The 27,005-nt window shown below is 53.5% G+C and overlaps 2 protein-coding genes across 4 annotated transcripts in view; both read right to left on the reverse strand.

Annotated features, from left to right (window-relative positions):
• Positions 1-39: 39 nt before the first annotated feature.
• On the reverse strand, positions 40-9,292 carry CDH24 (cadherin 24). The gene is made up of 12 exons (XM_032404740.1): positions 9,178-9,292; positions 7,328-7,632; positions 6,842-7,136; positions 6,569-6,688; positions 6,329-6,496; positions 5,968-6,155; positions 5,308-5,561; positions 4,202-4,338; positions 1,779-1,900; positions 1,586-1,697; positions 1,119-1,367; positions 40-555 (listed from the first exon to the last, which is right to left on the reverse strand). Exons 2-12 carry the CDS (start codon positions 7,526-7,528, stop codon positions 44-46), a joined length of 2,358 nt encoding a protein of 785 aa, XP_032260631.1. The 5' UTR covers positions 7,529-7,632; positions 9,178-9,292; the 3' UTR covers positions 40-43.
• Positions 9,293-10,277: 985 nt separating this feature from the next.
• Positions 10,278-27,005, reverse strand: part of ACIN1 (apoptotic chromatin condensation inducer 1) — a 33,242-nt gene continuing 16,514 nt past the window's right edge. For 2 of the 3 annotated variants that reach the window (XM_032404741.1, XM_032404742.1), the window contains 11 exons: positions 19,438-19,579; positions 15,916-15,958; positions 14,932-15,065; positions 14,682-14,834; positions 14,026-14,167; positions 13,554-13,699; positions 13,046-13,153; positions 12,799-12,906; positions 12,236-12,560; positions 12,022-12,122; positions 10,278-11,213 (listed from right to left, as the gene is read on the reverse strand). In XM_032404741.1, the coding sequence (XP_032260632.1) occupies positions 10,887-11,213; positions 12,022-12,122; positions 12,236-12,560; positions 12,799-12,906; positions 13,046-13,153; positions 13,554-13,699; positions 14,026-14,167; positions 14,682-14,834; positions 14,932-15,065; positions 15,916-15,958; positions 19,438-19,579 (1,729 nt within the window). In that variant the 3' untranslated portion in view covers positions 10,278-10,886. Of the gene's footprint in view, positions 11,214-12,021; positions 12,123-12,235; positions 12,561-12,798; positions 12,907-13,045; positions 13,154-13,553; positions 13,700-14,025; positions 14,168-14,681; positions 14,835-14,931; positions 15,066-15,915; positions 15,959-19,437; positions 19,580-21,378; positions 27,000-27,005 lie in introns of those variants that run through there. The other variant, XM_032404743.1, reaches the window with a different exon arrangement.

Consider the following 27,005-nt stretch of genomic DNA (forward strand, 5'->3'; position numbering starts at 1 on the left):
CGCCCCCCCCCCCCCCCGCGGCGGGCAGGGCCGGGGCCGGCTCTCAGGGGGCCGGGGGCTCCTTGGCCCCGTACAGCTCGGCCAGGGTGCGGAAGAGCGGCCCCCAGTCGTCCGGCGGCTCGGCGGGGCCCGGGGCGCCCCCCGCCTCGCTGCCGGAGCCCAGCGAGCTGAGGGAGCCGCAGGAGGAGCCGCGGCCCTCGTAGCCGTACACCTGCACCGAGTCGTAGGGCGGCACGCTGGGGTCGTCGTCCGCCTCGCGGAGCCGCAGCGCCAGGAGCTGGGCCACGTCGGCGGGGCCGGGGGGCCGGGGCTGGCGGGGCGCCCGGGCCCGGGGCAGGACGTCGCGGCGCGCGGGCGGCGGCGGCGGCGGCCCGGGGTTGGGCGGGGCCGCCCCGTCGGGGTTCTGCAGGGCGCTGATGTCGAAGGCCTCCGTGTCCTCTTCGCCGCCGCCCTCGTCGTCGTAGGTGATGATGTTCTCGCGGACGTCCTCCTCCTCCAGCACCATCAGCGCTTCGTGCTTCTGCCGCCGCAGGGCCGCGAAGAGCACCGCCAGCGCTGGGGGAGGGGCGCACAAGGCCGCTGAGCCCGCGGCGCCCCGGAGCGCGCCGCCTGCTTCCGTCCCGGGGCCGCACGCGGCTTGGGAGACGGAGGAGCCAGTGTGGCCGAGGGGAGGCAAGACCCGGGTTTGAGCCCTGGCAGGCCTCGTTTGAGGCCTGACTTCACCCCGCACTCGCCGTGTGACTGTGGGAAGTTGCTTCGCTTCTCTGAACCTCTGACCCTTAGAGGGCTGGTGTGGAAAACCGGGAAAACGAATTTCCCTCTTAGGGCTGTTGAAAGGATGACACGAAATAGCACAAGTGATGCGCCGGGCACCACGCACCGTCCAGAGTCAGGCTTCAATAAACAGTTTTTACGGCCTGCTGCTGTCACTGCGGACTGGTAATGCCAGGGCCGGAGGCCGGAGCTCTTCTCTTGGACACGCGAGGGAGTGGGAAAATCCGCGCACGGGCGCATCCTTTAAGCCCCGGGGTGGAGTTCCCTAGGTCCAGGGCCCTGGCCCCTCTCTCCAGCCCCTGCAGGCTCGGGCCCCACATCTACGTGCCAGTGGCCCGACTCACCGAGCAGGGTGCCCACACAGGTGACGATGGCAAGCAGGGCCCCAGTGCTGAGCCCAGCGGGTGAGAGCTGAGCCTCGGGCCGGCAGGAAGCCACGGAGCCATCGGGCCGGCAGCGGCACACGCTGACTGTCACGGTGGCAGTGCTGCTCAGGGCTGGCTGCCCCCAGTCCCACAGTGCTATGGGAACCAGATAGGGGGTCTGGCGGGGCGGAGCAGGGCGAGAGGGCAGCAGCAGGCTGGCGGAGCCATCTGTGGGAGAGGGAAGGTGTCGGGCCCCCTCCTGAGACACCGTCCCTGTAGGGTCGGTGCGGCCCAGGGAGACAGCTTCCAACGGGGAAGGTTGGCAAAGAGCAAATGTGTGCACGTCCACATCTACCTTCTGTTGGGTGGAGGGCCCAGATGTGTGGGCAGGGGTGAGGCTGGGCTAGGAGGTGGGATGGGAGGAGGAGAGCAGGGGGGCCACCCACCTCGGTTGTCTCGGACAGTGAAGTTGGCATCGGGGCCCAGAGGACCTTGAAGGGAGACACGGCTACTGTTGCCCACCTCGTCTCTGTCCAGGGCCCGGATGACCTGAATCAGCTGGGAGGAAGCAGAGAGGCCTTGTATGGAGTGGGCAGCTGGCGGTCTTCAGGTCCCGAGCCCTCTGCCTCCTTGGCTCACCTGGCCGGGGGCTGCAGAATCACACACGAAGGTGTCGTAGGGCTCAGCCAGCTGGGGAGCGTTGTCATTCTCGTCCAGGATCTGGATGGCCACTTGCACACGGGAGGCCCGTGCGGAGCTGTCTGAAGACAGAACATGAACACATACGTGCCCCACGCACACACAACAGTTTACACACAACACACATGGTGCGTGGGCGCGGACGCCCCACGTAGCGCACAGTGTACACGTGCAACACGTGGGATATGCACGCAACGTGCAAGTCGCAGACGGTGACGTGAAACGAATGGAACACCGAGAGCGTACGACAACATTCACGTGGTAGCCAAGATATGTGCAGTGTGGAACCCACACTCCACAGGGGCGGAGCACCCACGATATGCGTACAGGATAACCCACATGCACGACACATGCACCATAAATGAAAGGTAGACGGAAGGTGCATACAGGTTGCACACAGACAATAGTCATGAAACAAACACATTCATACCATATATTCAATGTACACTCAGCATTTAAAACAAATACAACATACATGAAGTGGGTGTTGGATAGACACAGTGTATTCAGTGTCACCCCCCCACCCAGGGTCGAGAGGATGCATTTTCATACACAGCACCAGCGAGACAGAGACAGACAGACAGACAGACAGACACACACACACACACACACGCCCCATCAGCGGTCGGAAGGCCACGGAATAGCAGTGAGGAGCACTTAGAGTTGGCCTTGGGGAGCCAGGCCAGCCTGGGTGCCACAGCCAGACACAGGCCCCCTTCTTCACGCAACCCTTCATCAGGTGGCTCCCTGTCATTACCCTGACTTGCTCCTCACTGCCAATGCCATCCAAGAAAGAATGGAAAACAGGTATCCCTGCCCACCCCGGAGCTCACCTCTGCTGGCTGAGCCTCCCAGATTCTTTAGTCCTCTCCCAGGTGGGGAGGGAGCTGGCTGGCCCCGGGGAAGGGGCCGAGGTCCCAGCCTGGGCAAGGGAGGCTGAGTGGGCTCCCTGGCCAAGGGTTCGGGGCTCCATTCCTTCTCTGCACTATGGGCCCAGGGCCTGCTAGTTGATCTTGGGGTTTGCTGGAGAGCAGGATTTGGTGGGAGGGTGAGAAGGCAGGGAGGGAAAGACACACACACCCACGACACAGATGGCTGGCTACGTATACACAGGCAACTGCAAACACTATATACACACAGGGACATTCACACGGACGGGCACACGTGCAACACCATGTAACACACAGCCACAGGGCCAGAAACCTGAGCCCGCACACATAAACTGCTACACGTGAGAGGCAACACGGTGGAGGGATAAGTGCTCCAACTCCGCAGCCTTACGGGGTCTCATGGCTCTGCCCCGTCACGTCGTCATGACCTTGGGGAGTTACTTAACTTCTCTTTGGCCGAGTTTCCTTATTGTCGAATGGGGAAATAACCATACCTCCCTCATAAAGTTGTGGTGGTGATTACATTAATTGATCCACATTTAGTACTTAGAACAGTCCCTGGTACACAGTATGTAATAAATTCTCTGGCCACGAATACTCACATACACATACACAAAATGACATACACAAACAGCTACCTGTAGCTATCCTTACACACACCTAATTATACATTCGCACAAATATTCTACCCACTCAACTACGCACACACACACTCCATGTGTGTATATATGTATTGTCACACACATGGAATTGTACACACACGTGGATACACACTCACATGTACACATACATAGAGCTCTCCGCTGCCATGTACAAACATCTACGCACACAATGACAGTTCCCACAGACGGGACACAGACAGCAAATGTAGGAGGCCCTGGGGTGTGAGCAGGAGTGATAAGGGGAGGTTCACAGAGGGGACGGAGGTCTCCCCACCTCCGTGGGCCAGGGCCACCCAGAGGCAGCCAAAGCATGCTGCTGGTGACTGGGGGCTAACAGGGGCAGGGGCTGGCCCCTCTCCCCTACCTTGAGGGCTCTCTGCAGGGTGTCCCTGGGAGGGGCTGCTGGAGCCCCCCCAGTCAGCCTCCAGAGGAGGGGCCCAGCCCTGCCCTGGCCCCTGGCTTCAGCCTGAAGCGGACAGTGGGCAGGGCAGGGTCTGCCAGGGTACAGATTGGGGCTTCCTAGGGCTTAGGAGCTATTTGAGATTAGGTTTGTTTCCCAGTTGGGGAAAGTCAGGTATGGGAATGAATTTAAAGTCAGGAGAATGCGCAGGCAGATCCACTGTGCCCAGGCCAGCCCAGCCTCAGAGACCAGGAGGCCTGCCTGGTGGTGGTGATCCAGGCTGGGAAGCCAGCGCTGTACACTGGTGAGGCATGGTGGCAGTGACGGCCTCCCCCCTCCCTGCTCAGGGACAGCTCCTCTGCCAGGTGGCTGCTTGCCTTCTCCCTCTCCTGGGGGCCTAGGGCTCCTCACCAAGCTCTGTGGCCAGCACTGTGAGGTTGTGCCAGATGCGAGCCTCGCGGTCCAGGGGCACCACCGTGCGGATGGTGCCATCTTCGGGCTCGATGGAGAAGCAGCGCTCTGGATCCGAGTGGGGGAGGATGGAGTATCTGGGGAAGATGGAGCGGAGCTGGGGGCTGATCTGGGGGCAGGGCCAGAGCTTGCTGCTACCCCTCCCTCCCTTCTGTTTGCCTTGCTGGGCCTCTTGGTTCTTCTGGGCAGAGGGCCCGAGCTCGCTGGGCTGAGCCTGCCCCGGGTACCCAGAGCCATAATTCACATTAGGGTCCCCTTAAGAGACAAGTCGCTTGGGGAAGTTACCAACATTAAATAGCTGTCCTAAGACTCAGGGGGACTGGGTTTTATGGTGGGGGTGAGACAGAAAGAGGTGGAAGTGGGGGTAAACAGCCTGTCTTTCTGACTTCTGGGCTCTATTCTAGGGACCCAGGGACCCCAGGCTTGCTCTGCCTCAGACCAGCGGTGTGATCTTGGGTGAATCGTTCAACCTCTGTTTACTTAACTACAAAATGGGAACGACACCAGCACTCTCCCTCATTCCTGTGACGGGGCTGCTGAAAGGTGGGAAGAGTGGCTCTTCTCAAGGCAGACAAATCTGCATGCAAGTCCCAGCTCTGCTGCTTCCTGACTATGTGACCTTGGACAAGGAACTTAACCTGTCGGGGCCTGGCCTCTAAAACAACTGGGGCTGATCGTGCCTACTTCACAGGGCTGCTGTGAGAACTGAGTGTTACCGAGTGGGTAAAATGTGCCGCGCTGAGGGACTGACCAACAGTGGTGGCCCGCCCTCCAGCACCACTCATCACATGAGCCTGCAGCTGCCCGCACCGTCACTGGGAGGCGCCACTGCTATCCTCGCAGAGGGATGCGTGGAGCTGTGGGGGGCGCAGGGTGCTAGCCCCGACCTCCAGGCCTTCCCTGGCCCTCAGCCCTGCAGAGAGGGAGACCTCCGCCAGGAGGTGAGTGGGATTTTCGGTGAGGGGGGCCCATCCTCGGTGGGACTAGCCTGCCACTGGGCTCGTTCCCTGAGGCCCTCCCCTTCCCCTGCCCACACCCCCGCTCACCTGATCGGGCTGGCTGGGGAATCCAGGTCTGCCGCTGCGACTCGGCCCACCAGCGTCCCAGGAGCTTTGTTCTCAGGCACCGCCAGGTGGTAGGCAGCCTGGGTGAAGGCAGGCGGCTCTGGGGCGTCCTGCACGGCCACGCGCACGGAGGCCACGTCCTTGAAGGGCCCTCGCCGCAGGTAAGCTGGGTCGATGAGGGTGTTGGTGGCCTCCACGCGGAAGGAATAGGAGCGTCGGGTCTCGAAGTCCAGGGGCTATGGGGAGGAGAGGTGGAGTGACTGAGGCACGTGGAAACCAGGGCAGGCCCAAGCTCCTGGAAGGTGAGAGGTCCCCTCCCCACGCATCCAGTGCTCGGCCCACCTGAGACGAGAGGTGGGCACTGAGGGGCAGGGGCCGCAGTGGTTAGGGTGAGGCAGATGACTTAGTCTGTGACCCTAGGTCTGCCCCCAGCTCCATCATAGACTGGCTACACGAAAAGTTCTGAGCCAGTCTCTCCCCCTTGCTGGGCCCCAGTCCCTCATCTGAAAGAGGACGAGACGACCATGATCTCTAAGCTCCAACCCAGTGGTCCCGAGTCTGTTAGACCAGTTAGGAGTGAGCCTCGTGGGGCAAGAGGCAGGTAGGAGTGAGTGTGCAAGTGTTAGCAGACAGAAGGCTAACCTTGCGGACAGCGAGGAGCCCGTCTCGACCCTGGGAGTCTGTGCTGATGCTGAAGGCTTCGGACCCCTCTCCGTCCAGGATGCTGTACGCCATGAGGGCGTTGTCCCCCAGATCTGGGTCCTGGGCTCGCAGCCGGCCCACCAGGGTGCCCGGCCCAGCCGTCTCCACCACAGAGAACTGGTATAGGCCTTGAGGGGGGACGGAGGGGAGACATCTTAGGTCCCTAGCCCTCCTCCCTCTCCCAGCACTCCCTTCTCCTGGGGTCTGGCTGGGGGAGGGCTGGAGAGGGGAGGCCTCCCCAGAAGCTGTAGAGGGTGGGGGCAGGCAAAGGATGGCTCCGGTGGCAGCACTGGCCCCTTACTCTGAGGGAACTTGGGGGGGTTGTCGTTGACATCGCTGAGGGTGACCGTCACCGTAGTGCTGCCCGACAGCCCCCCCATGTGGCCGCCCATGTCCTTGGCCTGAATCACCACCAAGAACTCCTCCTGCGTCTCCCGGTCCATGTTGGGGATGGCAGTACGCACCACTCCTAGGGAGAGACACGGGTCAGGGGCTGCCTGTTCGCATGGCTGCCCCGCCAGGCTCCGAGCTCTATCCTCACCCGTCTGGGGGTCCACAGAGAAGAAGGGCAGTCCATCCAACACGGTGTACACCAGCTTGGCGCTGTTCCCGTAGCTGGGGTCATCGGCATCGTGAGCAGTCACCTGGATCACTGACGTCCCTGTGGGGGATCCCGGCACCCCACTCAGCAGGGGCAGGGCCAGGTGGGAAAGAACAGCAAATGAGGGGGACCCAGACACGAGAGCAATGCGGGAGGAGAGGTGAGGGTGCTCCAGGAGACGGGCTCTGGGATGGTCAGAGTTGGGGTACTCACCGACATTGGACATCTCGGGCACTGTGGCGTGGTAGGGCCCGAGGGGAAAGATAGGTGGGTTGTCATTAATGTCTTGCACCTTGATGATAAACTCTGACGGGGGCTCCAGAGGCCGGTTTGAGGCTCGGTCCACGGCTTGGGCAAGCAGCACGTACTGTGCCTTCTCCTCCCGGTCCAGGCTCTTGGTGACATGGATATTGCCTGTGGCCTCATCAATCACAAATACAGTGCCTGCCCCCTCCCCGGTCAGCAGGTACTTGGTGCGGCCCTCGCCCCTGTCCACATCCGAGTGCAGCTGTAGGGGTCAGGGAAAAATGGCAGCAGGTTCCAAGCATAGGGACAGAAAGGTTAAAGAGTCTAAGTCTATGAGTGGGTGGAGTGTTGGGAGTCTTGAGGGGCCAAGGTCATTGAAGAAGTGATGAAGTTGCAGGGCAGGACCTAAGGGCCTCGAGAGTCAGGGCAGACCTGGGAAGGGCTGATCCTTACCTTACCAATAAGGACGGGCTCTGGACCGGCATATTCCTCAATGACAAAGAACTGGTTCCACACCCAGCTCCTTCGGTTCCGCAGCAGCACTGGTCCTGGGCCCCCCCGGGACCCTGCCCAGGCCCGGGCGGGGGCTGCCAGGCGCCCCATGCAGCCCCAGCCACCCAGCCAGGCCAGCAGGAGCCTCACCAGGCCCCACATGTTTGGGCTCCAGCCAGGGTTCTGTTCACTGTCCCCGGGTACTGAGGCATGAGCTGGCTGGGGCAGAAGGGCAGATGCGTTGGGGCTACCCCATGGATCCACACCTGTAGGACAGGTAGCTGTTCAGGGTCAAGGAAACCCTTAACTCTCCCCGGCCCCCAACTAAAGTTAGATACTGAAGATCAGACCTCCAAGGAACCAGACACCCCACTGCCCAGAACCCAGACTGAGACAGAGCAGACAGTCTGATCCTTCCCTCCACCCAGGCTCTGCCTGTATTCACCTCCAGCCCTACAAGCTGATAAATCTCTGGCCAGTCAACTCTGAGTAGAGAAGCTGGGGAAGAAAACAGGAGGGGGGATGCGGGGAAGGGTTGGAACCCCAGATCTGGCCCCTCTTCTCCCAGGTTGGGTACGCAGCCAGGGGGCTGGAGGAGTTGGGGACTACCAGGGAAAGGGCTTAGAATCCAGGGGCTGGGACTCACGGAGGTGTGGTGTCAGGGTGTCTGGGGTCAGGCTGAGCCATGACAAGGCGTGCAGCCTAAGATAGGGTTGAGAGCCTGTGAAAGTCCCTCCTCCAGAGGGAACCCCACCTCTCCAGAACCTGCCCCCAGCCCACACTGCCAGCTGAAGTCCTTGAAGGGGGACTGGGCTCGGGAGGCAGAGTGGGGGGGCCGGAGCTGAAAGAAGAGGATGTAAAGCTGGGGGCAAGGCCAGGAGGCTGGGAGAGGAGAGCAGAGACTACAGACTCAGTGTTAGTGATGGTGAGACCCAGACTCAGGCACTGTCCGGCGCAGACTGAGACAGAATGGCAGCAAGAGACACGAGGAAAGAGATCAAAGGAGGCAGCCTGGGTGTCTGACAGGCAGAGAGGAGTCAGAGGTAACAGGCTTGGGAATGGTAGGAGGGGGGCAGAGGGGCTTTCTGGGAGTGATGGGCAGGCGGGGGGCAGCCCTCAGCTGCGGGGGTCAGAGCAGGCCTCGGGAACTTCAATCTGAGAGAGGGGGCAGCCAGGAGGGGCTTCGGGAAGGGAGCTGGAGAGAGGACCCTTCCCACTGCTATCTCCTCCCTCTCCTGCCGGGGAGGGGGGGACCCCCTCAGGTAGCTGTGGCTGCCACCCCTCCTCCCCCAGAGCAGACACACACCTGCCAGTCCTTTCCCTCCCGAGGGAAGAGGGAAGCCGGAGGGAAGCCGGGGACCAGAGCGGGAGGCGGGACGAGGGGGAGAAGGAAAGGGCTGGAGGAGTGGGAAACCGGATAGCGGGAAGGGAAGAGGAGGCGAGAGGGAAGAAACAGGGGAAGGAAAGGAGAGCGGGAAAAGGCAAAGGGAAAGACAGGAAAGGAAAGGTCGGGAAAGGAAAAGGCAAAGAGGAAGAGGAGGTGGAGAAAGGGCAAGAGGGAGAGGGAAGGGGCAGAGGAGGCAAACAGGCAGAGAGAAGGTAGGGTGAAGAGGAACCGAGGGAGAGGAAAATGGGGAAAGGAGGAAAAGAGGTGCGAGGGAAGAGGGGAAAGAGGTAGAGCGCGGGAGAAGGGAGCCGGCAGTGGGCTCCCAGCCGCGGAGCGCACCGCTCTGAAGACACCCGCAGGCTGCGGGCCCCCTGCTGCCCCTCCGCGGGTTCCCGACCCCGGGCTCCGGGGCAGGCGCCCTTACCTGGCAGTGCCGAGGGACCCAGGCCGGCGGGGAGCGTCCCCGCCCGCCCCCGTCGCCGGGTCCCGGGGGCGCAGCCCCGAGCCGATCGGAGCGGGCGCCGCGGCTCCGCTGCAGGTCTGAGCGGCCCCGGCGAGAACAAGGGAGCGAGACGGAGGGGGCGGGGGAAGGAGGCTCCGCCTGCGGAGGAGCGAGGCGGCTCCGCGGCGCGCGGGAGAGAGCCCAGCCTCCGACCCTCCCCGGCCAGCCCGGGCCCGCACGGCGGGGGCGGGGGCGGCGCTGCCGGGCCGCCGGGCGCATACAGATGCGGCGCCCCTCCCGGGCCGGGCCCGCAGCGCCCGGCGGGGCACCCGGGCGGGAGGACGTCCAGGCCCCGGCGCCAGGCCGTCCCCGAAGGGCTGGCGGGGAGGGTGCAGCCGGGAGCGCCGAGCGGCCCCGCACGCCCCCACGCCGCGGGGCGAAGGGCGAGCGCGCGGTGAGGCGGGGAATTAGGAGCCGGCTGCGGAGAGGCCCGGCTGCGGCTCCCGCTCCCGCTCCTGGGGCTGCTGTGAACCCCGGCCGCAAGGAGGCGGCATTTGGGGAGCCGGTGCGGGGCACCACAGTCGGCCGACTGGGGAGCGCTTAAGCCGGCAGAAGGGTCCAGGGAGTCCGCGGGCTGGGCCCAGGGAGCAGGTCGGGAACCGAGGCACGACAGCAGCGGGAGGGGACGGCGGTGGGGAGTGGAGCCTTTTTGGGAAGCTCATTTACAGGCGCCCACTGAGCGAGCGGCTGCCGCCCCCTGGCGGCCGCTGTGGGAGGCGCCTTGAAGGTGGCGAGCAGGTGACCGAACGCCTCTAACGCGGGACTGGGCACCGGGACAGGGACCCTCCTCTTCCCAGGGGTCTTCTCCTCTGGCCTCCAGTGAGGACAGTGCTCCGTGGTGACGTGGGTAGAGCCAAGACAGAGATGGAGGGCGGGAAGTCCCTGCTCCCGGAAGCAGCAGGCTGCCTAAGCAAGTGTATGGAGTGCAGGCAATGATGCCCCCATGCTACAGCCCTCCTCTTCAACTGTTTGGCTCTCCCCCCGGCCCTGCCCAAGGAAAGCCAGTCACACACTAGTTAAAACTAAGTCAGATTTTTATTATTTTCCATAGACCACATCATTTAATAATAAAAAAAATAAAAATAAAAATTGAACAAAAGGAAAAGGTGGATATAAAGTGGAACCGGTGGGCAGAAGGCAAGGGCTGCAGGACAGAAGAGACTGGGAACTGCAGGGGCCCTGGGACTCAGGAGGAGATGCTGATTCAGCTCATAGGTGACCCAGTCCTGGCCCCGGCTGTTCCCAAGAGGGGGTTGTGAGTACCCAAAGGAGGTGGTGAGCAGGATGGAGGAAAAATGAGAGGTCTGGGGCTCTTGGCTGTTCCCCACCTCTGGGCCAACCACCTCCCTCCCTAACCTAGCTCTTCCCTCTCAGACTCAACAGTGGGAAAGGAGAGTGAGGAGAGGGCTAACTCCCAAGAGATAGGTTATGGGGGTGGGGCTCTGGGGGGAAAGACGGCCACTGCTCCATTTGGTATGTGGGGACAGGTGGCAGCCATACTTGAGCACTGGGTAAATGGTGTGAAAGACCCCTGGTTCTAGGGCGGTGGAGATTGTACCTATCCCTCTGTGGCCTCGAACCCCCCGGGGCAGGGTGGCTGATGCCTGCAGCTCTCGCTCGGGCGTTCCCAGCTAGCGGCGCCCGCCCCGGTCCCGCACAGGCGTGCTCCGACTCCGGCTCCTGCTGTGGCGCTTGGTGTCTCTGCGGTCCCTCTCCCTGCCTCGCTCCCGGTCCCTCTCCCTCTCCCTCTCCCGATCACCCCGGTCACGCTCCCTTTCCCTCTCTCTCTCCCTGTCCCTCTCTCGGCTGTGCTCTCGACGCTTCTCCCGCTCCAGCTGCCGGTTCCGTTCCCGTTCTGCTTCCTTCTCCCGCTCCTTTTGCTCTTCCTCTTCTTGCTCCTTTCGCCGCTTCTCCCGCTCCTTGGCCCGTTCAGCCCGCTCAGCCTCCTTCTGAACGATCTGCAGCAGGCAGCAAAGGCAGAGAAGAGGGATCTCAGCCCCGCACACGCCAGTCCCGCCTTGTCTGTATGTCCCTGGGCCCTGCCCTAGCTCAGGATCATCGCCAGCTTTGCTGTTAAGCAGGAAGGGGGTTGTCCGCAATCACAGCTGTCTTTGTCTCCGGGTCCCCATCATGGCCTCCAAGTGTTCGCCTTTTATACCCACGACAGGCAGTGGCACCACCCATGCCTTGCCTCTCATGTTCCCCCAGCTACTTAAGATGTGAACAAACCACTTCTCCCTTTAGCCGAGTACATGAGCCTCAAATTCCCAAAAAGGCCCATTACAAAGAAACTTAAATTTAAAAAGCAAAAAAATCTTAGGGGTGCCTGGCTGGCTCAGTTGGAAGAGCATGCAATTCTTGATCTTGCGGTTGTGAGTTCGAGCCCCACATTTGGTGTAGATTACTTACCAAATAAATAAAAATTGAAAAAAAAAAAAAGGCAAACTATCCTAGAAATAAAAAAGCAGAAAAATAGTTTCTCAGCTAACTGAAATCAATTTCCGACAAGGATGGTTGGCACAGACAGCTTCCTAGACACATAAACCCAGTTCCTGTCTCTGTGTTGACCTTGGCACTCTTGGGTTTGGCTTCTCTATGGCGTACCGTCACCTGGTTCTTAAATACTGCCTTTCCGTGATGCTTAGTTTCTTCCCTCATCCTAAGCCAATACCTGGGCCTTCTCACACCAGTAGTCAAGTGACTCTCCCCCTTGCACTGCTGTCAAGCCTGGCTGCTACTCAGAGCGGAGCCGAAGTGAGCACTCACCTGGCTGTCAGTCAGCGGGAGCCAATAGATGCAGGGAGCTGCCTTGGTCTTACGGAAAAGGTCGTCCAGCAGCTTGGCAGGCGGTTCCTCCTGAGCTTTCTCTGAGGTGGAAGAAAGTGAGTCAGACCTTATGCTCTATGACCCTGTGTGTCCCATCCCATTTGGGTTCCTTTCCCACCTACTAGCAGGTATGTGTGTCCCGACAGCTAAGTACCTTTCTTCTCACTCTTCTTTTCTTTAGACTTCGCACGTTCCTTGCGGCGGCGGTCACGGGACCGTGATCGGGAACGGGGACCTTCTCGAACTTTGTCCCGATCCCATTCACGCTCTGATCGAGTTCGCTCCCGCCGCTCCATTTCCCGTTCCCGCTCTGCCCACTGTTCCCGCACCGCCCGCTCCTGTTCCCGCTGCTCTGCCCGGGGGTGCTGTGGTGGCTGGGCTGGGGGTGGGGGCGGGGGGTGCAGGGGCCGTGGTACCCCCTGCTCCTCTGTCTTAGTTTCAGAGGGACGGTCCACCAAGAGGCCCCGGTGATAATCCAGCTGTGGGTAGAGGAGGGACAAGGACAGTCAGGATGGAGAGGATAACACTCCCACTGAAGGAGCCCAGGTACCAGGGCATACAGATTTCGGAGCCCCATGGTTCAACGAAAGGAACCAAGGGGTAGGAAAAGGGAGAAGGAATCTCAGTGGCTGCAGGTTTGGCCAGGATCTCAGCTGGATTCTAGCAGATAATGGCCTCCCCTGCCCCTCCCCTCCTTCCTTTCCCTAGGTTTCTTACCTCATCTTGCTCGGCATAGTCAGCACAAAGGAATTTGGGATTGGACTGGGGCCATTTGACCCCATGTAGCGCTGTGCGGGTGGAAACTGCTTCCTCTACTGTTGAGTACTGGTGGAGGAAGGCAGAAGGCAGAGGGTCACAACAAGCCTCAATCCCTCCCACTTGCCACAAGGCCCCTGAACCTGCCCACGTTGGTTACAAAAGGAAATGTGTGCCACAACCTAGAGAATCAGCTTCCTCCCCTCACCGTGACAAAGCAGTGAGATTTGATCTTGTCAATCCAGAAGGCCTCTTCCACTAGAGTTCCCGTCCGGCCCAACAATTCCTTTAGTTGGCCTAAAGTGAAGGGACGCACCTGCCAAGGAAAATGGAGTTTCCAAGTCTTGAAGAAGGCAAGAACAATACTCCTGCAACCAGTCTTCAGATTCCCCAAGTATGTGGCACAGGAGTACAGCTTCAGAGTATGGGCACAGAGGGGTCAGGAACTCTCCCGTGGGAATGAGAGGGGAGCGAAGCACGGTAACACTAACGGAGACACTACGTGCCAGGCCCTCCGCAAATCCTCCAGACAACCCTGCAGGCTGATACTTTGTCCCCATTTTTCAGGTGAGGAGACTGGTTGAGAGAGATGAGGTCAGTCGCTCAGTGAGTGAGTAACTGGCAGATCTAGGAGTTGAAGTTCAGTAACAGGAATCCAAAGCTCAAACTCTTAACCACTAAACAAGGCCGGGCTGTGGGAAATGACTCCGACTCACCAAATTGGAGATGTGGACGATGTTACTGATCTTGCCCCGGGGCGGGGAGGGCACCTGAGCAGTTCGGACTGGGTCATCAATTGTAATGGAAACTCCAGACTTTTGCTGGCTAATGGAACGTCGAGTTAAGGTATCTCCTAAAGTCACTATCAAAAAGAGCACATGAACAGTTTTCAGCAGGGAGCAATGCTGGCTCTCTCACCTCTGCTATGCCTTTCTCTCATTCCTTACCAAGCACTGTTCCACCTAACTGTGCTGAGCACCTACAATGTGCAAGGTACTGTCTAGGCAAAGCTCCTCACTATGGAGATCCAAAGATTCTAACCTAACTCTCAAGTAGCTCAATAACTAGGAGAGGGAGGTAAAACAGCGATGCAAAAACACTATAATAAAAGGCAGAAAACATTAAATGCTTTAAAAGAGGTCCAAATAAAGTGCTCTCGGAATTCAGGGAGCTGTACGCTTCACCTACCTTTCTTAACTTCATGCTCCACAGGTGGGGGCAAGGCCACCTCTACTGAAACCTGGGGAGGTATAGGGGGTTCTGCTTCAGGCTCCTTCTCTTCTTCCTCTTCTTCCCTTTGCCCATTCTCCTGGCCCTCTGCAGGTACGACCTGTAAGGTATCAGATAATGGAGCAATTCTTAAACACCAAACTGGCACATTCTTCTCCGCCTGTTTCCTGAAAGAGGGTGGTACAGTAAACCTAGCATGTTCCTTCCACTAGGGGAAAGATTTCATTCTCCTCCACTGGATCCCGGGATTATTAATGCTTCAGTTCTGCCATGAGGAAAACAAAGGCAGGAGTGGGCAAATTTTTTCTGTACAGGGCAAGATGAGAAATATTTTTAGGCCTCCTAAGTCACACAGTCTCTGTTGCAACTATTCCACGCTACGTTACAGCACTTAGGCAGCCAGATATAAGAGTAAATGAGTTGGTGTAGCTGTGTTCTAATAAAATTTTCTTTATTATGGACAACAGGTTGGATGTGGTAGTCTGTTGACCCCTAAAAGGGCAATCAGCGCAGCCCTCTGCACAGATGGCAGCTTTCCCTTCCAGGACTCTACTGTGGTTGCCTGCTTGGAGTCCACTGCCCGCTCCCCTGACGCTGGGGTGCAAGAGCCTTACCTGGGTGACAGTCCGGCATATCTTCAGCCCCTTGTCATGGGTTCCATCGTCACCATTACGCTCTGTCTCATCCTCAGAGATTCGGGAATCGTCAGCATGAAGATCCACAATAGCCTCCTGCCCCGCCAGGGGTTTGATGTCGGGGATGAGGCTCTGGGACACAGATACCCCCCACCCCGTTACACTGGGCCCGTGTCTACTCCCACCTCAACGTGTCTCATCCTCCCCTCCCCGGCTCCTCCCACCTCACCTTGAGTGACTCGGTGGTGATACTGATGGAGGGTTTCTTCTGCGTGGTGGCTGTGCTGGCTCCCCAACGCCGCTTCCGACCAGGCTGGCCCCCCTCTGTGTCACTGTTTCCAGCTGGCAACCCCTTGGTAGCTGCTGTCCCCAAGAAATAGGACCGAACAACTAGTTAGATGGTCTTAGGTCCTCTGCTGGTTCACACCACTAACACCTACAGATAGCCTTCGACTGGAATTTCGGTAAAAGGTTAACTTAAGGAAATTGTATTTGGGTGCTGGGGAAACCATGCCTCAGAGTGAATAATACAAGGACTGGAGCCACTTTCTGACCAATAAAAACTACTTATCTCTGAAGGCAACTAGGAATGGGTAACTAGGGTGGTGAGCAGTTTAAACTTTTAGTGGTAGAACTAACTAAAGTACTGGGGAAGACAGACTGAGAAGGACATAGGAATGCAGAAAAACAAGACTATGTGATACTTATATCTAAAAGTTAGTTTAAGATTGTGACATGATCTGATCATGCTTTAGGTTCATTTTCACACTATGACTTCATATTAAGTTATAAAGATCTATTACACTTTTGTCAATTCAGAGTTCCTCATTGGAAAAATGTTAAAAATGAATAAAGGATAAACTACTAAACATTATAGAAAAGTCCCTCAAACCCACTGCTGGTTCTGAGGGTTCAGATATCTGAAAGAGGAAATGCATGTAGGGCTAGATAGGAAATGGTGAGAGAGACACCTCAGTGTCATTAGTTAAGAAAAAAAATGTGACCTGGGAAAAATGACAGTGATTATCTGAAGTTTTGAATTTCAAAATAGAACCCTACATATGCCAAGAAGATGTAGATTTGCTGGGTGGAGGGAGTGGGGTGGGAAGGGGTGACCTAAGAATGCCACTGAGAGAGAATGGGAACCTATTTCTTTATGAACTGATTTTTATGGTACTCCTGGCCTTTATCAGGGATTTGGGGCTAGACTTACAGACAACGGAGATCTTCCTCTTGAATGATTTGGGCAGCGAGCTCTGTATAGAGAAGAAAAGGGGAAAAAAAAAAAAAGAGAAAGAGACACACCCCACAGAGAGGGGGGAAGGAGGTTAGATGGGGCAGTCTTAGCATAGGCTCCAAAGACACAGAGAGAGAGAAACACAGAGACAGACAGAGACCAAAACAGAAGCGGCAAACGGCAAAAACGAAGCAGAATCAATGCAAGTTAGAGAAAAAAATAAAATCAAACATCACAGCAGGGAAAAGTCATCTAGTCCATACCACACCTGTGTATTAGCTTAACCAGAAATAAGCTGGAAGAGGAATTCAGGAGCCTCCCAGCCCTTTAAAGGCATGGGTCTTGCCCTCTTCCACTGTCTCTATGGGTCGAGAGGACACCAAACCCAACAAGATATGCCCAGAACTGGGTCATCTGGTCCTCCTAGGTCTCCTTGCAAACTCTCAGAGAACACGAGGAAACAAGGAAAACTAACTTTGGGATGATCACTGCAACAAGGTAAGCCTCCTCCTTTTCTCCATGTCTAGCCTGACATCCACTGACTGTGGCTTTGAGTCACTCGGACAGCAGACTGTTAAGGCTGTCCACACCCCTACAGGGCAGCACCAGACCCACCAGAGAGGAGGCTCCTGACCCAAGGGCCAGCAGAAAGGCTTTCAAGGTGCGTTTGGTAAAGGAAGGTTTTTTGGTTTTTTTTTTTTTGAGGGGCAGATTGTCCCCAGGGAGCCTCCAGCTTTCCAACCCATTATATAGAGCTCTAGCAGAGCCTGTTTCCTCTCCAACAGGGCTTAAGCCTTAGGGGGCTCTGCCAAGGACCAGAAACTCCCAAACCTGCCATCGAGCAAGTTTCTGCCCCGAACACCCAGTGGGAGAAAGACTATGGACAGAGCAAAAAGAGAAAGACAGAGAAAAGGGGATTAGAGTGTGTTTAGATTTCAATGCTTATTTCTGGAAAAACTAAGACCTACCACCCTTCTAAAGGGTAGGGCAGGACCCTCTTGATGAAATCCCCTTTCCCCGTCCACCCCCCAGCCCCGTTTGTGTCGTCTAACCAAGTCTCCTTGGTCTCCGTTACGGGCCAGCCTGACCCCTAGCCAGGCCGCTCTCGATGGGTAAGTTAGTGAGGAAAAAAAAAAAAAGAAAGAAAGAAAGAAAAGAAAGAAAAAAAAAGGTCTTAATTAAAACAGGAAAAACATGAACCAAATAAATAAATAAATCCAATAAAGAAATCAGAAAAATAAAGAAAGAGAAAATAATCAAAATAAAAGATTAAATAAAAAGAAGAAGAAAATAAAGAAGAAAATAACTAGGAATATGACAAATGTTCCAGGTACCATCTCACACCTGGGATCTTCAGTTCAGCCAATCGCACCTCACTGTGTACTGTATCTAGTCAACCGCCGGTCCAATCAGAATGAGCCCTCCCTGCTAGGCGCTGTGCAATTGGTGGGGGGTTGGGTTGGCAAAAAAGGTGGGCGCACGGCGTGGTGGTCAGCACGGCACTGCCAGAGTCCTCCCAGGGGCGCAGGGGGGGCGGGAGGAAAACGTGTGGGGGGACGCTGCCCAGTTTCCATGATGTCAAGACAGTTCACTGGCGGTGGCCAGGCTCAGCGAGGGGTACGGGGGGAAAAGGGGCAGAGACATCAGTCCCAGCCCTGTAGGGGCATCATCTTGCAGTCCCTGATGAGATGGCCTCTGAGTAGCAGGAATGGTCCTGGCCTTTTATCGTGAGAGGCAGGCAGGACCCTATGTCCACCAGTGGCAAGATCCAGCAATACCACCACCCAATACTTGGAATCCAGGTGATGACTCGAGTCCCTTTCTCCTCTGCCTGTAAATGGGGAAGGGGTCCTCTCACCGAGTGGGATCATGGAGCCTCTGATGAAGGCAGCCTGGGGGTAGTAGTTGGATAGCCCCAGGACCTGGCACACATTCAGCAGCAAGGTCAGAATACTTTTCTTCTGAGAGTTGTGTGTGGCATCTCCTCAGGGACTCCAGCTGAGACAGTGGTTCCAGTCAGGTGGATGGATGAGCCCCTGCCTCCAGGGATGGAGGAGAAGTTGGAGCAACCAACATGCTGCCCTTCACCATGGACAACAGGGACCAAAGGAAAAGTCCATCTGATGAGCAAGTGGTGATACATGGCTGGCTGTCATCAGCATTAAATCCCTGGGCTCAAACCCTAGACTTCTCTGCAGGGCTCCTAGTCGTTAGAGCTTAAGCCGAGAGCCTCCACTCGGTATTTTACAGCACGGCACTGTGATCACAAACATTGACTCTTTAGGAGGTCTTGGTGCCCTAGATGGGGATCCCAACAGTCTGTAGCAAACAAGGCAACCCACAGTCCTCAAAAGGGTAAGGGCATGTGGGCAGGCGCCCCAGCACTGACACAAGCTCTTCTTGGGGTGTCCCAAATAGGGAGATGATGCAAGTCCACCCCTTTCCAAATGCTTTTTGCTTTCTCAATACAAGTCTCTCCAGAACAGTGCTCTTCTTGGCCCCCTGATGTAAGCAAGGCAGGGAGGCAAAAGGGGGCCCATCACAGGATCCCATATACATGCCCCCCTCTGGCCAAGACACCTGGATAGCAGACTCGGCTCTGATTGGGCAGCTCAGTAGCAGCGGGTGGGTCCAGAGGAAGAGGCGGCATCAGCGATTGGCCAGTTGGGCAGGGTTTTATTTTACGGGCGGATTACCGTACATGAGGTACTTGGACAAAGTTTTACGGGGAAGAAGGACCTTGTAATAAATAATATTCTGCACATCAAATCACTTTCACCGGCCCCCACCCCCGCAACACACACCAAAGAAAGGCTACACACACGACAGTCCCTCCCATCCTGTTACCCCAGTCCCAAACCCAGCTAATTCTTTCTTTATTACTTTAAGAGCCAAGAAGACTTCGCTGGCTCTGATGGGGGGAGCCCCCTGAATTGGGTGCAGGATACAAGATAACATATATGCCAGAGAAGAAAGTAGAGGAGTCAGAGATATATGGAGAAGGGGCCTTTGGGATTACCCCAAGTGCTGGCTTCTTAAGTAGCTACATCTCTGCAATATGACCACTAGAGGGCAGAGGAGGAACAAAAATTCCTCAGCACGGCTCTTCGGCTGAGAACCACCAAAGCCCACTAGATGGCGTTGAGCTCCCTCCCACAGGCTTTTAAAAAGGAGGGAAAGCGAACAGTTACCACAGGGAAAGCTGGGCCTGGGTCTTGGATAAAGGGCCATTAACTGACTTTTCCTTTAGTTACAAACTTCCAAGAGTCTGGACTGCACTTCCCCAACAAAGAAAGAGGAATGAATGAGCCCTGTCCCCATAACAAAGGGTCTCCCTTGCTAAACCAGCGAATTCTCCCTTGGCCCTATCCTTATCCAAGTCGGCCTACCCCCTTCTTTAAGCTATCCCACTGTGTAAGAGGGATCACCAAAGTGGTCTACTCTTTCCCCTAGGCCCACTCCTGCCCACCCACCCCAACAGGTGGCTTGGAAATTTACCTCTTTCTTCTCCTCATCTTCAGCACTGCCCTCTGGGCGGTCATCATTGCTGACTTGGTCTGCAATAGGCACGGGGGGTTCTGGAACCTCATTTTCAGGTCTGTTTTCACTTGTGTCCATGGTCACTTCCTCCTTCTCCTCACTGACAGTATGGGGAGAGGTAGGGAGGGAAGGGCAGGAAAGAATCAAGGGGAAGAGAGAGCAAGACATTAGGTTTTGGGTCAGGAAACCCCCATGCCTCATCACTTGGGTGGGGTTGGGAGGGCTGCTTTTCAGATGAGACTAGAGACCTTGCCCCCACAGGAAAACTGGGAAACTGTTTTCCCTGGGAAAAGAGCACAGATCGTAGCAACCACATCCACCCACTGCCCAGATGGGATAAAGCTGTGACGTGTGGGGTCGGAACTCCCAACTGTTTTTAGGTAATTCACCAGAGTACTCTTACATGGAAAGGAGAAACATACTCCTCTGAACACAGTCCCTCAAAAGTGTGATTTGCCCACAACCACGTGGCCTCCCTATCCCCTGGCCATAGGCATCTTTAACAAAATTGCATGAGAAATTAAGGGAAGCCTGATTGCTTAAGACGACAAGACAGAATGGCTGTGGCAAGTGATCCCAACCTTGTGTTTATAATCAACTGCTTAATAAGGCCTACCGACCCACAGGATGTGGAAACAACAGGAATGGAGAAATTGGGAGGGGGGGTGGTTGCAGGGAAAGTAGGGCTGGTGAGGGTTCAAACTTCAATAAGGACCCTCTCATCCAAAAGGAAAAATGACAAATGCTGGAGTCTGAAAGCTCAGAGAAGAATCAGGCCACTTTTACCTGCTCATAGGTGTAGGAATTGTTCTTACATTCGGCTTTCACCCAGTTTCTCCCACTCCCTCATTCCAACTTCCAAGAGATAAAGAGAGCAGGCCTCCCAGTCAGGACACACCCTCCCCCACACCCTGAATCCCCTCCACCCCCACTCTGAATCACACAAGTTAGCTCCCATTTCAGGCAACGAGTCCCAGAGATTCACTTCAGATAATCTTCCCATCTCCTTTTTCTGTCTTCATCCCTAACTTCTATCTCTTGATCTCACTCCCACTACCATCTCCTTTTTCTGTCTTCATCCCTAACTTCTATCTCTTAATCCCACTCCCACTACCACCCAAACACTGGGGGAAAAAAATCAGATTAAGATGATTAGGGGCCTAAGACCCAGGAGAGGGGAAACCAAGCCTCCCCACACTGGTAACCACCACCAGAAAATTCAGCATTCCCCACAGGCTGACTGACACTCAGAGGTCAGAACAGGCTCCCCAGAGCAGGCAGGGAGGGATGCACGGGAAGGGGGAGGGGAAAATCGGAACTGTGCCCCCAGCTAACCGGCCCCCACAGAAACACGCGATTCAACTGCCTAAACCTAAAGAAAAGACTTATCCAAAAAATACCTATTTCCCACACGGAGAGGGCAAGTTGGGCCAATTAGAAATCAGGCAGGAAGGACAAAGGGGGAAAGCAGAATGACTGAAAACAAACCAAAACGAAAAGACGGAATGAAAGCCATGGGGAACAGAAGGAAGAGGAGGTAGGCTAGAGCGGTGGGGAAAAGGGATACATGGAAATGTGAAGCTCTCACCCTTCTTTGCTTTCTGATAACATGATTTTTTTTCTCCCCCTGGAAGTGCTGTTTATCCCTTTCTGGAATGGAAGAAATAACAAAAACCAAACAAAAAAAATCCTAAAAAATTAAAAAAAAAACCCACAACACCTTCCTTGTCCCAAGAGCCCACCACCTCCTCCCCAGCCACCCGATCCAGAGAGAGAAAATCGAGATGCAGCAACTGGGGATCCAAAAAATGGTAAATGGAAGGGGAGGTGGTGGTGGTGGTGGTGGTGAGGGGAGGCTAAAATAGATCTGGCTTTAAGAGATAAGCGTTAAGTCCTCACGGCAAACCCCGAGTTCGGCTGGATTGGTCTCTCTGGAGAAGGAGGAGGAAGAGGGCCAGGCTGCTGGTAGTGGCTGGCTCTATTGTATTGGCGGAGCGGCGGCGATCAGCCGGAGACATGCAGGGGAGCCATCTTGCCACTTACCCAGCAGCCCGTGTGTGCGGATGGGGGAGGGCCCTGCTGCAGCAGGGGAGGGGAAAGAGAAGAGGGAGGGCGCTGAGTGAGCAAGGTTCTTATCCTCTGGCAGGCCACAGGGAGCTCACTGCTGGCTCAATAGGCCTGGCCTTTTTCCTTCTTTTCTCAGGTTACAACAGCTACCAAGGCCTAACCCCAGAGGGAAAGGGTGCGCTCTCCTTGTCTTCCCAGGGGGAGGGGGCTGGGTGGAGAGGACATACAAAGTTACAGCTGCTTTCTTGGAAGATTCCAGAGAATAGAGGGAAGGGAAACAGCAGAGCTCGGGAGTGAAAAATGATTAAAGGAGGAAGACAACAAAGCCAAAGGTGAAAGAGACACAGAATGGAGGGTCATGAGCAATTTTTTATGTGCCCACCTCCCTCTATCCTAGAAGCCAGTCAGCTGTTCCTGCGGGGAGGGGGGGATGAGAACAGGCACTATCCAATCACTACAGTAGCTAGCTGGCTGCTCACCCCAAGCAATGACCACGTGTTATTACTCCAACCTGTCCTTTCCCCAGGGATGGCGGGAGGAGAGGATAGGAGAGAGAGTTCCTTTTGGAATTACCAGTAGAGAAGGGGAGAGGTGTCTCTGAAGAGATGACAGACAACTTTGTTTCACAGAGTCTTTAATAAGGTCACCCTGCCCCGGGGTCCACTGGAGCCAGAAAGGAAAAGGATAAACAGGGCAAGGGGACCTTGGGTAGCTGAAGCACGAAGGCCACTTCTTGGAGCAAGGGCTCCAAGGTGGGAGCTCCAAAGTTAGATAAGAAGCCGAAGTGAGAGAGCTGTTACACGGGGCGGTGGGGTTCTGCTGGGCCGGAAATGTTTGGGAACTAAACGAAAATTAATCATGGGCATCTTCACCAGACTAAATGTGAAATAAGAAGCTGACTCTAATCGTTCAAAAAAAGCACTCAGTAGATGCTCAAAAACGACTCCTTTGTTGACTGCAAAGGTGATCCTTTTGCATCCTAGTGGCAGCAGAGGTTTAACAGTAAGGTATTTAATCAAAAGCTTGGTATTATCTCATTTGTAATACCAGAGCTTTCAGCCAGGAATAAATTTTCCTCCCCACTGCTAAAAATCTGATACATGCCAACTACATGTTAAAGTGGTCATGTTTACACATTACTCTAAAAGTTCCCTTTCACTTAGTGGTCCCTATCTGTTCAGTAAGACTGAGAGCTCTACAGTCAAACTGGCTAGGGCCCAATCACAGCCCGACTGTGCTCCCATACAAGTTCTGTGACACTGGGCGAGTCTCTGATCCTGCGTATCTCTTACTTTATCTGTAAAGCAGGGATCACAACAATACCTATCTCATGGACAGTGTGATAAGGCTTTGCCCTTAAGAGTCTGGCTTGGACAACACTCCAAGTCAAGGTAAGAATATGCATAAAATCATGTACATTTAATAGGCCATTATCTCATTTGATACCACCTATGGAGCTTTTCCTGAGTTTTCTCAAAGAGTAGACTGCACTTTCTCTGATGCGAAGGCATTCGGTAGTTGGTTTGACAGGTTTTCAGCAAGGACCTCATCACTCTGTATAATAACCGCTGGTTGACTTGCCCCTCACCTCCACCTTGCAGGATTCCTCAAGGTCAGGGACTACATTCCTTAATCCCTAGCCCAGGGCCTAACAAAGAAATGCTCAGTAAATATTTCTGAATTAGGCTGTCATTGTGTATATACCAAGTGGACACTTTAATAATTGCTTGCTGAACTAAATGTTTTCTTCTTCTTCTTCTTCAAGTAAGCTCTATGCCAATGTGGGGTTTGAACTCATGACCCCGAGATCAAGAGTCGCATGCTCTACCAACTGAGCCAGAAAGCACCCCAAGGTTTTCTTCTTAAACATTATTTTAGATGGAACTCCCACAGAGAATGTAACCTCACAAAGAATGTTACCTTCCAACATCCTCAAATAAATGTTCCCTATCCATCAATTGTCCTAAAATAGTTTCAGCTGCCAATATGCCTCTCCAGAAGTAGCTTCCTTGGAGGAAGAATTTTTCTTTCACTGGAAATTCTTTCTCATTTTTTCAAGAATAAGAATTTTACGACGTTATCCTTGGCCTTCTTAAGACACAGTGAGTTCGTGCCATCTATTTCCCCACAAACAATTCTGTGGGATCCAAGATTCCTAAGACTTTATTTTCATAAGAAAATGAGGAATCCTTGAAACTGCCCCCACAAGGGACTCAAATCTATTTGCAGGACCGGTCCCAAAGCCTTGTTAGCTACTTGTCAGAGGCCCATGCAGCTTTTCTTTGTAGTCCTTTTTAAACAAAAGGCATCTAGACATCTCCCTTTCCACATTTAAGTTATTGCACAAATATTTCTGATATCTTTGAAAAATCTGTGAAATTGCATGGGGGTTTGGGGGTAGGAGAGCTCTATCCATAATTGAACAGCACACAAAGTATTTGCAGCCCAGAAGGAAAGGACAGAACTACTTGGAGACTAACAACATCACATTGTAATTCATATCTAAATAAGATTCAGAGAAACTAACAGAAAAGGAAATTTCTACAGGCGTGTTTGTTTGAATTTTAGTTACTGTAGAAAATTCATGAGGAGCTGAGGACCTGATATGAAATAGTGGGATGTGACTATTCTCAAGCAGTGAGACTTAAATATAGAATACCGGTTTCAATCTTGGTTTCAAGATAACCAAGGATGATATGATTTTGGGGGTATGTTCGTAGATTCTACTTTTAAAAATTATGCATTATTTGGCATACTGGTACTGTAGATTCCCTGGAGAATAACCATTACATTGTCATACTGGCTTAAAGGACTATTTTCTTCCTCGTACTCAGGCAAAAGGACAAATAAACATAATAAGCCAAAAGCCCAAAGCTGCTATTGCCTGCAAGGGTTGTGTACTCAGCAAAGTTGTATTTAGAAAAATTCAGGTTTGAATTAACTACTGCTGGATAATACAGTTACTCACACAAAAGTTCTTTTTTTCCCCCTATTTTTTTTTTTTAATGTAAAAACAGTAGCATTATTTTCTGCTGTATGAAGACACTTTTGTTATATCCATAGCAGGCAGAAGATTGGATTTTGGAACATGGCTCAATTGAAATAGGACTGAGGGCTCACAAATTCCTGCTCCAAGCAATGACAAGATACCTTACCTCATAAATTAAGAATTCCTCAGGGCACAATCAGAATCAGAATGGATTTAACAAAGCACAGAAAAAGTTAGGCAATCTCTTCCAGGTGCTGACAGGTCCTTGAAGTCTTTTTTTTTTTTTTTTTTAAACACTTTACTGAATCAACAGGCCCTAACTCTGTCTTTTGTTGAGACAGGAAAACCAAGGTTAAGCCACAAATAGTCTTTTCCATTTAGCACTGCTGATCCCACTTTTAAAATTGGCCAGGGGCTCCAGAGGTCACCAGGCTGAAAACTAGGACTCTAGAGTGGTGAAAGACTAGGACTGTTGTGAATCAGATGCAGTAGGGCTTCCACAAATGTAGGTAAACCTCTCAAAGATTCATTTACCAAATCCAATGCCAGAATAGCCTATGAGTTTAAGCCCTTGGGCACGTCTTTTTATTAGGCTGCTGAATAGACCATCTGGAAGACAGGCAGAGGGAAAATGGGTAAAGGGGATGTGTGTGAGCTACTCCTGAGCTCAGATTGCATTTCTCACCTATAGGCTGCTTCACTAAAGCTTGCCTACGCAACAATGGACAGTCTCAGTATTTGCCCAAGGTGCCACTTGCCTGTCACCTTCTTGGAATCAATGTGACTAGATTACCTCAGTCATAAAATGGAAGATCAAGGGCACCTTTACATGGGGAGAAAAACTCTGTACAGGACTCTAAGCTTCATTTGCCCTGGACTTGCATGCTAAAGTCCAGAAATAAAGATGTTTCAATACAGCATCAAGTGCCATTTTGTTGCCAGGATCTCAAAGACCAACTGAAGTTTTAGGGCAAAGCAAAACCTTTTCAGAAAATTACTTGCTTCACAAGGGGTATAGGAGGCAGTTCCTCAGGCCCAATTACTAGCAGGCTGTCAACACCTACTTTAAAGCTGCCATTATACAAAGGACATGCTGTACCCCCATGGGATGGGGTAGGGGAGGGCAGGTATTATCTCTGGTTGATGGATATGGAAGGGAAGGTGTCACCCCATTTCCTCATCGATGGTGTAGCTGGGGAATCCTGAACACCTTCCAGAATCCGCTGGGTTTTCACTTTATGGTCCTAGAAGAAAAACCCTCTCCAAAGGATAATGTACCCACCCCAAAAGGGAAAAACAAAACTTTTCAAAGGAAGTAGAATGAACTTTTGACTTTCACACCAAAAAAGTAATGGCCACAAGATGGCAGCAGAGGCAAGACCATTAGAAAAGACAGTAGCAAGGGTATATTCCCAAGACAAAAGCTATATAGATAGTAAGGAGTACAAAACTAGTATTAAAATCGTAAGGAAATGAGATAATAAATCATGTCACCTGCCCACCACCCTCCAAAATCAGAGGTAAGATAGTCTGAAGCTCTCAGAAGTGTGTAAATTAGACTTTTGCATAAAGGGGAAAAATCATACTGGTAGTATTAGTGTTAAAAATGACATAAAAACCAACATAGAACAACTTTAGGCCAACTGTCTACACTGGATGTTCACTAAAGCAGTATAGGATTCTTGATGTCTAAAAGCTAAGCAATCTTATTTCCACAATGTTTTGCTTTTCATTTTCCATGGGACTCTAAAGCCAGGAATTTGGGTTCAACGGCTTTTTAACATATAGTACCTAGTGCAGAATAACGAACGAATGATATACCTGTTCTTACCTGTATTTTTCTAGAACTAAATATAAGGAATAAAAACTGACATTAATTAAGTAAATGGTAAAAATCAATCCAAGGGTCTTAGGGGCCCAAAAACAAACTTCTGATTGATATATGCTTCATATTTTGCTATATTGTATCCAGTAAGAACTAACTAAGATAGATTGTGCTTAATAAAAAGACAGCTAATAACTAAGGAAAACAACAGAAACTCAAAAACAACACCCTCCTGTGACTTTCTTGGTAGACTCTTGATATCCCCTTTATTAAACTGTGTTCCCAGGCTCAGATGTAGCTGGTAAACGTGAGTTAAACACTGAGTTAAGATGCTCTGAGTCAACTCCTTACACTGCCTTGAGTTTGGAAACCAAAGCCTCTGCTACCTGCTCCTTAAAGGAACTATTTTGGTCAGATGATCTCAGATATGGGTTTCCTTATGCTCTAACCACCACTTTTCAGAGTACCTTAAGAATTCCGGTGGCAGCTCTCAACATAACAACTGAAGGCCTAGCCTTTGTCCAGATAAAGCTCTGCCTTTACGTTTTAAAAGGAAACTAGGACTGCTTAGTCAAAGAACCCCAGGGAGCAAAGAACTATTCCACACTCCCAGTCCCTTGTTATACCCCAGTTGAGATAGATTAC

Source organism: Phoca vitulina, unplaced genomic scaffold, assembly GCF_004348235.1.
Source record: "Phoca vitulina isolate PV1807 unplaced genomic scaffold, GSC_HSeal_1.0 scaffold7, whole genome shotgun sequence".
Lineage (NCBI taxonomy): Eukaryota > Metazoa > Chordata > Mammalia > Carnivora > Phocidae > Phoca > Phoca vitulina.